At 44.1% G+C, this 10742-nt stretch overlaps 1 protein-coding gene across 1 annotated transcript in view; it reads right to left on the reverse strand.

Moving 5' to 3' along the window:
• The window catches only part of NTNG1 (netrin G1), a 406502-nt gene that overhangs the window by 108803 nt on the left and 286957 nt on the right, over positions 1 to 10742 (reverse strand). The window contains exon 3 of the mRNA XM_045292021.1: positions 7251 to 7423. Coding sequence (XP_045147956.1) covers positions 7251 to 7423 — 173 coding nt within the window. The remainder of the gene's footprint in view (positions 1 to 7250; positions 7424 to 10742) is intronic.

Below are 10742 nucleotides of genomic sequence, written 5' to 3' on the forward strand. Positions count from 1 at the left end.
GAGTATTGTTCAGTGCTACCAAGTGGGTTCTGCTCACACCACCCTGTGTACACCGGAACGCAATACCACCTGGTCCAGTGCCAGTCTCACAATTCTCTTATGCTTGAGCCCATTGGTGCAGCCAGTGTGTCAGTTTCTCCTGGTGTTCCCTGTCCCTCTACTTCCCCAAGCAAAATGCCCTTCTCCAAGCACTGGTCTCTCCGGTAACATGTTCAAAGTATGTGAGATGACGGGTCGCCATCCTTACCTCGAAGGAGCATCTGGCTGTGCTTTTTCCAAGACATTTCTGTTTGCTGTTCTTTGGGTAGTGCAGGCTACTGTCAGTATTCTAACACCGCAGTTCAAATGCACCGATTTCTCTTCACTCTTCCTTACTTAATGCCCAGCTGTCCCGTGCATAGGAGGTGACTGAAAACAGCCTGGGTTGAGTCAGGTGTACCTTAGCCCTTAAAATAACATCTTTGCTGTTCAACAGTTGAGAGAGGTCCTGATTTATTCTGGATTTATTTAGGCAACAGATTTAGTCTATGCAATGTGTCCTCTGATCCCATGGCTGCTGCTATGAACATTGACTGGGGATCCAAGAAACTGATCTTGTCACCATTTATTACGATGTTACCCATTGGTTCAGTTGTGGGAATTTTTGTTTTCTTTACATTGAGCTGCACTCTATAATGAAGATTGCCATCCTTGATCTTCATGAGCAAGTGCTTTAAGCCTTCTTCATTTTCAGCAAGCAAGGTTGTATCATCAGCGTATCACATTGTTCATTAGCCTTCCTCCAATACGGATGCTCCATTCTTCTTCAGGTTATCCGGCCTCTCTGGTTATTTGAATCCTAGAGATTGGTGAGAGGATCCACACCTTTCTGAAATTTACATCATGCAGTATGCCTTGTTCTGTTCACACAACTGTCTCTTAATCCATAATATACAGGTGACTCATGAGCACAATTAACTGTGCCAGAATTCCCATTCTTTTAGGGCTATCCATGGTTTGTTATGATCCACACAGCCAAATACACATTTGTACAGTCATTAAAACACAAGTAAACATGCTTCTGATATTTCTTGCTTTCGCCCAAGGTCCAATGGACATCAGCAATGGTACTCCTTGTTCCACCTCCTCTTCTGACTCTGCCAGGAACCTCTGGCAGCTCCCTGTCAATCTGCTGCTGCAACCATTGTTGGAAGATCTTTGGCAAAATTTTACTTGCTTGTTATATCAATGATATTCTTTTATAATTTGAGCATTCTGTTGGGTCACCTTTCTTTGGAATGGGTACAGATCAGATCTTACCAAGAGGGCAATTATATCTTTGCTACTCAAAAAAACCTCACTGCCATTGACTCAATGCTGACTCATAGCGACCCCCTGTGGGAGGTAAACTATCTGTTTACAGCAGTAGAAAGCCCAGTTTTCTCCTAATGTTTGCTACAGAAACATTCAGATGCTTGATAAAATTGTCTTGTCTAATATTTCACTGACAATATTATTGTAATATATGTACATTTAAGTGACTTTAATAACAAATATTCATTTTAAATCCCATGTGGCCCCAAGGGCTCTAGATGAGTGACTGCAGACTTGCAGCTGCACTGGAGTAAGTGGGTTTTCTATACTGGGTCTATGACTGTGGTGCATGTCAATGAGGCCCGAGAGAATGGTCTTCTCTTACTCTGTTGACAGAACCAGGGTTATGTGTCTCAAGGGCAATGGTTTAAAGGGCATCAGAACCTGGCAATGGCCGTCACCTAGATGGTGAATGTCACTTGGGGAATGAAAACTTATAAAAACCTGCTGTCAACTTGCCAAGCCAAGAAGGCTGGATGGGCTTTAGGCCCCATCAAGATTTGTCCTACTTGGATTTCCTCAGCGATCTCAGCTGGTCTCTTCCTGTGGGAGACTGCAGCCCACTGTGCTAAGTCTGCTGAGCTGTGAAGCCAGCCTACTGCAGTAGACCAAAGAGCGTCCAGAGGAGGCCACAATAGCCACACCTGTTTGTTTTCAGTTATCAGGTTTACTTTGTAATTGAACAAATCCTTAATTCCACAAACACTTAGAAAGGCCCAGGCCGCTCCGCTTGCACTGCTACCATTTTACTCCTGTCGTCAGAGAGATTTGAGTTTAAATCCTGCTCTGCCAGGCATAGCCTCTGTGGGGTGTTGGGGCGACTTGTCTCACCTTTTGTGTCTGTGTTTCCTTACCTGTAAAATGAGGGTGATAACAGCATGCACCTCATGGAGATGCTGTGTGGATTTATGCAATGAAACACAGGAAGGCTTCAGAAAGGATGAACATTGACAGAAATCCCCACACAGTGACGCTGCTGCTGCTAGGTGCCACAGAGCGACTCCTTGTGACTCTGGGCAACAGCACAGAACCCGGAAGGTTCTCGCACCACCCGCATAGTCATTCCTCTGTTTGAGCCCCTTGCTGCAGCCAAGTCACTTTTATTATCATCATATCATTATCATGACTACACTCATGGTGAGAGATGGTTAAGTTATAGCATAAATATATAAATCTATGCTCATGGATCTAGGGAGGGAGGAACAGTGGATTTTGCCTGAGAAATTGGAAGAGGAGGAGGAGGCTACCATGAGAATCAGCATTGAGGAACCATCTTGAAAAGTCAGTGGAATTGCAAGAGTGACGATAAAGATGATTTGGGGGAAAGGTAATGAATTCAGTAAGTAGCACCTTAACTTTGAGATTTTTACATTAGAACACTTAAGATCATTAGAACAATTAAGGCCAGGATATCTGATGACGAGTCAACTAATAATGCTAATAAGTAGACCCACGGAAAGACACGGAAGCACTGGGAAAAGGGTGCAGACTGGGAAAAGACAGGGGTGGAAGCGTAGATATTTGAAGAAAGGGGAGATGAGGAGTCTTTGAAGGTGGAAAAACAACAAGAAGTGATCTAGAAGGAGAACTGAGAGAAAACAGTTTTAGAGAAGACTGGCGGGCTCAAATGGAACTCGTCAAAGAGGAGCTCACATCCCAAAAGAACATAGAAGATGTTGATGAAATAAACATGCTGGACTTTAAGCTGAGAAGCAATATGAGGCGATGTGCAATTGGTGGATTGAGACACATTTAGGTTTGTCTTCCCTCTCCATCTTACCAGCTGTGTGAACCTTAAGCAAGTGACTTTGCCTCTGGAATCATTAATGTCATATTTGTAAGGCGAAAATAACCATACTTCCAACCTTATAAGATCGTTATTGTGATTTTAGAATGATGTATGAAAGCACTTACACAATTATCTGGTATACTCATACACACATGCATGCACATACCTGGAAAGATATAAATTGTCATTGCAAATGTAATGCCAGGGACAATAAAATAATAGAGCAATCCTCAAATTACTTGCCTTCTAGAAAAGTTCTAGATAATGTGCAAAAAATTCAAATTAGACTTCTAAATAAACAATATTGGGTAAGACCCATGTAGTTCCTTTTGTTTGAAGGCTACTGGGCCCTGAGGTCAGGGAAAAGTGAAAGACGGGATCAGGCTAGCCTAGCTGGGTCTCTGGTCCGTCTCCATGACATCTGCATCACTTAGGGTAGGAGAAATTATTTCGATCAACCTGATGCCTAAAGAATCTTCTATAGGAAGCAATTAAGTGTTTCCTGAAACAAAATACATTTGGTGAAGTTGTTCCCTTACTACAGAGCTTCTCAAACCTTTTTGATATGGTAATGTGAGTACTTAAGGGTTGGTAGAGCACGTAGAATTTTCCAAATTTATTTGACTGTGGAATTCTTCTAAGGGTCACAAGATACAGCTTGGAAAACAGGTGTGGATGATGTTACATTTTCTTGCCTGCAGTTATCAAGTGTGATGATGACATTTTTGCTATCTATCTGTGGAAATATATCATGTGTTTATTAGTCCAACGGGATCAGAGATTAAAGAGGTGTCACTTATGAGACGTTCATAAGCTGGGCAAGAGGAATCAGGAGAGACCTGATTAAACATCAGTTGGACAGAGTTGCTATTTATTTGGAAGACAAGAATGACATTTAAAAAATATCCAAAATAGAACTCAATCAAAATTAGAATTAAGATCAATAGGAAGAAGGGAAAAGACATCTTACAGAAAAAAGTAGGGTGTGTAGAAAACCAAGGAGAAGGTTTCTGAGACACAGACAGTTTTGGATGACCCAGAATATACAATAGACCCTGAATAAAAAAAGGACTATGAATAAAAATATCATCACCAGAGATATTACTTCTGCTTTACCACGTTTATTACAGGGGAAAGCATACGGAAATGGGATAGCTCTACTTGACAGTGCTGGGGTTCTTTCCTAGTTTCTCCTGCCTTGCACGCTCCATCCCAAAGTGGCTTTGGAATTGCTTTAGAATGCAGGGCTTAAAAGTTGTTATGATTCACAGGAAGGTCCCCGTTTAGGGTAATTCCGGGTGTTCTTGAAGGAGGGTCGTGTAATTTCCTGGTTTAAGGAACGTCTCCTACTACTCTTATTGAAACAAGTAGGGACTATGGGTAGAAACTGACCTTCTTATTCAGAAACGGTGCTTCCTGTTGGACACCATGCTAAATGTCGAGCTTATTTAGTACAGGTGGCATTTCCAGGCAACTGGGGGCTTGGTGCTGGGTAGTCAGGGGTTGCCTCTATTTCTTAAATGTTATAGTACTAGATTATGGTATATCTAGGTGTCCCTATAATTTAGTCCTATAGCACCCAGAAGAGTGATATGAGAGAGCATGTAGGTGACCAAAAAAGAGCAATATGAAATAAGAATCATTTGAGGACTATGAAGTTCTGCTCTTGGTTTGAAAAACCACATTAAGAATTCTAGGCCTTCCAGGGGTGGCAACTAGGTAGGAGATGTGAAAACTGTTACATTAAGACAATAGTTGATGATGCCTAACTTGGAGATGAGAAAATGGGATCAATATAGTTCTTTCACGACTTAAAAAAAAAAAAGGACTCCAGAGATACTCAATAACGGTATGTAAAAAATAATTTTTATAACAATTCAAACTGTCTGACAATAGATTCTAAACTGCTTTTTGAAAAACAAACAAATGCCCTAAAAGTAGAATTATGTTTGAACATGTGTTTTGTGGCAGGTGGTTCGCTAAATACTTTACATGCATTAGCGTATTCAAGCCTCTCCAAACTATGAGTAGCCTAATGATAGAGAGGGGAAACTGGGCTGTGGAGACCGCTTGTCCTGTTCCAGTTCCCAGAGCCGGGGAACGGCGGGCTGCGCTTGGATCGTGGCGCCCCTGTGCCGCGGCACTGTTCTTCTCACTCCTACCCCTGTGCGCTGGAAAGCACAGCCTAAGCGCCAGAGGCTAGCTCCAGGGCTCTTGTTTATTGTAAGACGAAACCACCATGGACAATTTCCTCAAATGTGTCATTTAAGTTCGGCCACATTGAGGATTGAAACATTGACTCGAACTCTCTTGGCCGTTACATCCACTGGCCACCTGCCTATTTTAAGGAAGATGGAAAAGGTGGGAAATCTAGAGAAGATCAGTAAATCCGATGGAAATGGATGGGCAACGGGGCCTAGGGCCTCCACAGACGTGTGGAAGGAGGCCTAGTCTACTGGTCAGGGAGAGATTTGAGGTTCTCCAATGTGCAAAGGGTTTTGGTACACAAGCCACCCAGAAAGAGGGTAACAAGTACTCACTTCAGTGGGAAAGCTTCCCAAGGAAAGTGACCTCACAGAATGACTTTGGGAAGCAAAGCGCAGGGTCATCTTGGGTTTGCAGCTGCTGTCTTTGACAGCAAGACCCTGGATTGCACTCCGATGGTCTTGGCCAGGTGGGCCTCCCTCAAAATGGGCCCAAAGGTTCCTTGGTGTTTATGGGCTCTGTTCTCTCCCATCCTGCCTCACTGCAGGAGCAGTCAATGCTGGGCCATTTTCACTTTTGGAAGATTTTTGAATTCAACACAGGTGATGATAAGGATTCGTAGGCAATTGACCATTAGTTACGGCAACAAATAACCACCTATGATTCTTTCTGCAGCCCTGAGTCTCTGACGCTCAGTAACTGAGGAAAGAAGCCCATGGAGTCTGTTAACACAATCACTCTGAAAAATGAACAAGTCTGCTCAACAGAGTTTTAATGTATTAATTTCAGGAACGAGGCAGTCCGTTTCACTGTAACAGACTACCCTTCCTTACAAAGGGATTTAAAAAAAAATGATTCGTAACTTTTTAAAGGATTCTTTTCTGCCTCATAGAAATTTTGCCATAATTTCATGCCCCTATACCTTTTGGCTGGTTACTCGCTCCATTATTCTTTCTTACATTAAACCTGATAGGTCCTGGTACCTGTGAGATTAGTTCTTAGGGCTGCGTGCCTCAGCTGCTGCTTTCAGGAGGCTGAGAACACGACAGGCCTGCCCACAGAGCTGCCGCCTCGTCCAGCTCTTCCATCGCCTGCCACTCACTGCCCTGCCACCTCTGTGCCTTCTCACCATGGGTCCATTCTCCACTTGGCCCTCTCTTTGAAGAGGGAAACTTTGGTCTTTTGCAGCTGTGTAATCGGTCTATCTGTGGAGCTGCACAATTCATTCTGAACGGCATCATTTCCCCCTTGAACATGTCTAGGGCATGCTTTACTGTGGATGGGCAGGCATTTGGGTGGGCAAACAGGCGAGTGATAATGGAGCCCCACGGTAATGTCTGCGCTGTCCCCACCACTTCACAAACACTCCTTACTGCGGACCCCACAGGTGTCTCTCCCAAGAGAGCCTCTCCTGAGTGGATCCCCAGCAGGCCCGGCCTCCGTGGCTCCTGTTTGAGAAAATGCTGACTGTCTCACCAGGCAAAGTGACAGAGGTTGCAGCCAATGCTGGAGAGGGAAATAAATATCTTCCGGCAAAGCCTCTCTCAGATTGTCTGATATGGGAATATGATTTTAAGTATTCTGAGAGATTCTGGAAGTTAATAGTGAAAACTAAGTTTGGGCTGGGAGTTTTGAAGGACTTTGTCATTTTAATAGAAGATTAATTCCAGAGAAGAAAAAAGCAAGTCCTGTCCCTTCCACAACTAGTTTCTGGGATCAAAATGCTTTCTCATACTTTAACATGAAAGAGTGTACTAGAGGTTTATAAGAGGCGCAATGGGGCATTGGTGCTTAGACTGCATGTTGAAGAGGACAGAGAACTAGTAAGAAGAATCAACCCACGATTGTCAGTGAGCCTGAAAAGTCATGTGCGAACAATGCAGTGTGCAGAGCGGTTACTCACAGGTATTTGCGGTGCCTTTGGGAATGGGCAGATAGGAGCCTGGGCTCCAAGGCCGGCCCTGATAATTCTTCTTGCACTTCCCACAGTCTGGACCTGTAGTGTTGTGCTCACATTCACATGTCAACTTGCTGTTGTCATACACACACACAGTGGCATGGAGATTACACTTGCACCTATGCAGAGAAGAGACAAAGAGTTCATGGTAAATCAAGTTGCACTAGTAACCACAGAACTTACAGCCATAGCTTCTGGGGGTCCAGGTTCTCACACCAAGCAAGGCATTAGTGCCTCAGGGAGGCTTTAGGCCAGTGGTTCTCAACCTGTGGGTGGCGACCCCTTTGGGGGTTGACTGACCCTTTCGCAGGGGTCTCCTGATTCATAACAGTAGCAAAACGACAGTTATGAAGCAGCAATAAAAATAATTTTATGGTGTGTGTGTGGGGGGGTCACCACCACATCAGGAACTGTATTAAAGGGTCTCAGCATTAGGAAGGTTGAAAACCACTGCTCTAGGCAAATAGAGATGGCCAGGCCAAGCCCTCCCAGGTATCCAGTAAGCACCTCAGGGGCAGTCTGATGCTGCCCAACCTCACAGCACCCTTTGACGAATCTTAACACCAGATGGTGCAGTGGGGACTTGGAGCTTCCTAAACCTGAATCTATGCCCCGAATCAGAGGGATTTTTCTAGCAGGTATCCCCAAATATCCCTGTCCCTTAGTGACACCAACAGGGAAGGCTGGAGATGCAAGTCCACGCAGAAGCGTCTTGGATGGAAGGTCTGGTGACCTCTGAGAACTCAGTTACTGAAAACCGCATGCAGCACGGTTAAACTGTCACACAAATGGGCCACCAGGAATTAGGTTCAACTTGACAGCAACTGGTGAGTGAGACTGTCAAGCCTACGACAATTTCTTCTGGCCCTAAAGAAGACTATTATCTTAAAAAAAACCCACAAAACACTTAACTGAAGAAACAGGTCTTATTTGTTCCAAAGAAAGATAACCATGTATGGTTTGTTTTTCAGACTTAATGTCTTAGGCCCAAGAGGCATAATCGCCGTGTTGTCATTGCGGGCTTCAGAAGCAGGGTTTGCTGTGCAAGCCTCCACCGCACTCAGACTTTCCATTGTGGAAAGGGAAGGAGTCCCAGAGCTCTCTGAGAAATGGGTCCCTTATGCAGTTGATCAAAGATGCTCTGACTTCTAGAAACAGAAAACCTCTGTGTGACAACGATTTGAGGTCACTCGCAGAGGCCTGGCCTTCAGTGCCTGTGGTACAGGCTGTGATAGATGAGGGGCAACAATGGACGATGTCATTTCCACAAAAAGTATTCCAAATCTTTGACTATACAATTGCAAAGGCCAACTTGGTCTTGTGTCGCGGCAGCAGGTTATACATTGGACCACACCAAGCGCAAGATGCAAAGTGGACAGAATGACCACGATTGGAGGTCAAAATAACATGTGGGCAAAGGTGTGTCCACACCAAGTGCCTGGGCGGCCAAGCCAGGGGACAAACTACCTAGATCTCTCGGAGTCAGAGTCTGACAATGTTACTTTCCCCTGGCTTTTTAACTGGAAAGGACGATCCAAAACTAGGACAACATTACAGCAACCCCAGTTTCACAGAGACAAAGGAATATTGTGGATGTGACATTTCCCCCTTTCCTGTGTGGCTAAGGACTCTGGAAAAATAACCAGGTACTTTTCCAGACCTAGGACAATGAGATTCTTCTAACACATGATGCTGGTACCCAGGTCTATTTCTCCTTTGTGCCTCAGTGATCAGTTGGGAGCCCTGACCCATAATTAGGACAAAGAAGTAAAAGAATGTCTATGATGATTATTGGGAACAGCATGGCTTCTTTTATCTACAAGGTCAGCCCCTAAAGAACTGGTCAACCACACCAAGCTCCCTGGCCTGAGACCCAGCCTACACTTCCATTGAAAGTCTACTGCCGTGTGTAATACTTCCAGCTACGCACCACCCTCTGTATAGTTAAGAACTGCATTAAGTTGAGTGGCTATTATTTAAACAACACCCATTCAGCTTGGACACATAAGCAACACCATTTAGAGTTATCATTTTTACAGTTTTTGGAACTGAGTGCCTGCTAAGGGGAAAAGAATAATTCCATTAAGCTCTATAGACTGTTCAATTTTGAGATGGCAACATCCTATATATGCAGAGTTACTTATGTTAAGTAACTTATTCAAGGATCTAGCTCCTTCCAACATTAACACCTCTCTCGGTGGGTCTGTTTTATATAAACAGGATGGAGACCTAAGTGATAGAAGCATCTCCTCACACTGATTTAGCACATTATTGTTAAAAAATCCAGATGCGTGAAGACCAGGAAGGCAAATGGCAATTGCACATTGGATTATATATCTGATAACTGTTAGTACTGTTATATTTAGAGTCATTCTGTGAGTTACGGGCAATTTCCATCCTAAAGACATCTTAGCTGTGACAATATTCTTTGCATAACAAAAGGTGTCAAAAAGAGAACAGATAAATGTTTAAACCTGTTTTCCTCAGATCTCTTCCAATTAATTGTTCTCCCTTACTCATTTAACAATCTTATTTATCCTGCTTTTAAAAAATGATTTATAGCCCTTCCCCAAATCCGTCCTGACCACTGTAGGCATTATAATCCTTACTCTTCGGATTTCTTTAACTGCTTCCTGTGTGTTTGGTCCGAATGATTGTGACTTAAAACTATTTGTATTATTGAAAGTTTTCATCCATGACACAAATCTCTTCCATCTTACAGGGTGAGGGTTCACCCTTTGCACGTTCAGGTCTTCCCCAGATACCTCCTTATCCCCTCCTCTCCCTGTGGGGGCACCCTCTGCTTCCATCTTCCCTTTCTCACTACAAGCTCACTCTCTCCTTCCAATCCCATTCGAAGACCACTCATGACCTCCTTTGGGGGCAGGGGTGGAATCTAAAGAGTACAGTTGCCAGCCTTACCTCTCTTCTCCTTGGAATTCTCTCTCCTCCTAGGTTATCAAGACCCTCTGCTTCCGCCTATTCTGGTCATGTGCTGTTCCCTGGGTTCTGGCCCAACACAGTCAGTACACTCTCCAGGGTATTTTTTGTTGCAAGATGGGCGCAGTGAAGGCCCATAAAAAGCGGTCATCATTATCAGACTACAGACACCAGGTGGATTCCCAAAATTCTAAGTTTTATTGTTCCGCGGTGAGAAAGGAGGAGAAGGGTTATCCTTCCTCCACATGCCTGTCTCCCTGTCTCTCTGTCCTCACAGGACATATACACGGGCTGCATGAAACTATCCTTTCTTCAGGCAGACACAAATCTTGGAATGACAGCCACAAACTGGGATAGCCAGGGTTTGCTTTAACAAAGAATACATGTGACAGAACTTGCATCACTATAGACTCTAACTGGTGAGGAGACAGGCGGATATGCAGGCTCTGGCTCTTAAGGAAGGTGGGAAGGAAGTCTGGGAAGATTCAGAATACTCCT

This window comes from Echinops telfairi, unplaced genomic scaffold (assembly GCF_000313985.2).
Source record: "Echinops telfairi isolate 266 unplaced genomic scaffold, ASM31398v2 ScPeMD7_443;HRSCAF=831, whole genome shotgun sequence".
Classification (NCBI taxonomy): domain Eukaryota; kingdom Metazoa; phylum Chordata; class Mammalia; order Afrosoricida; family Tenrecidae; genus Echinops; species Echinops telfairi.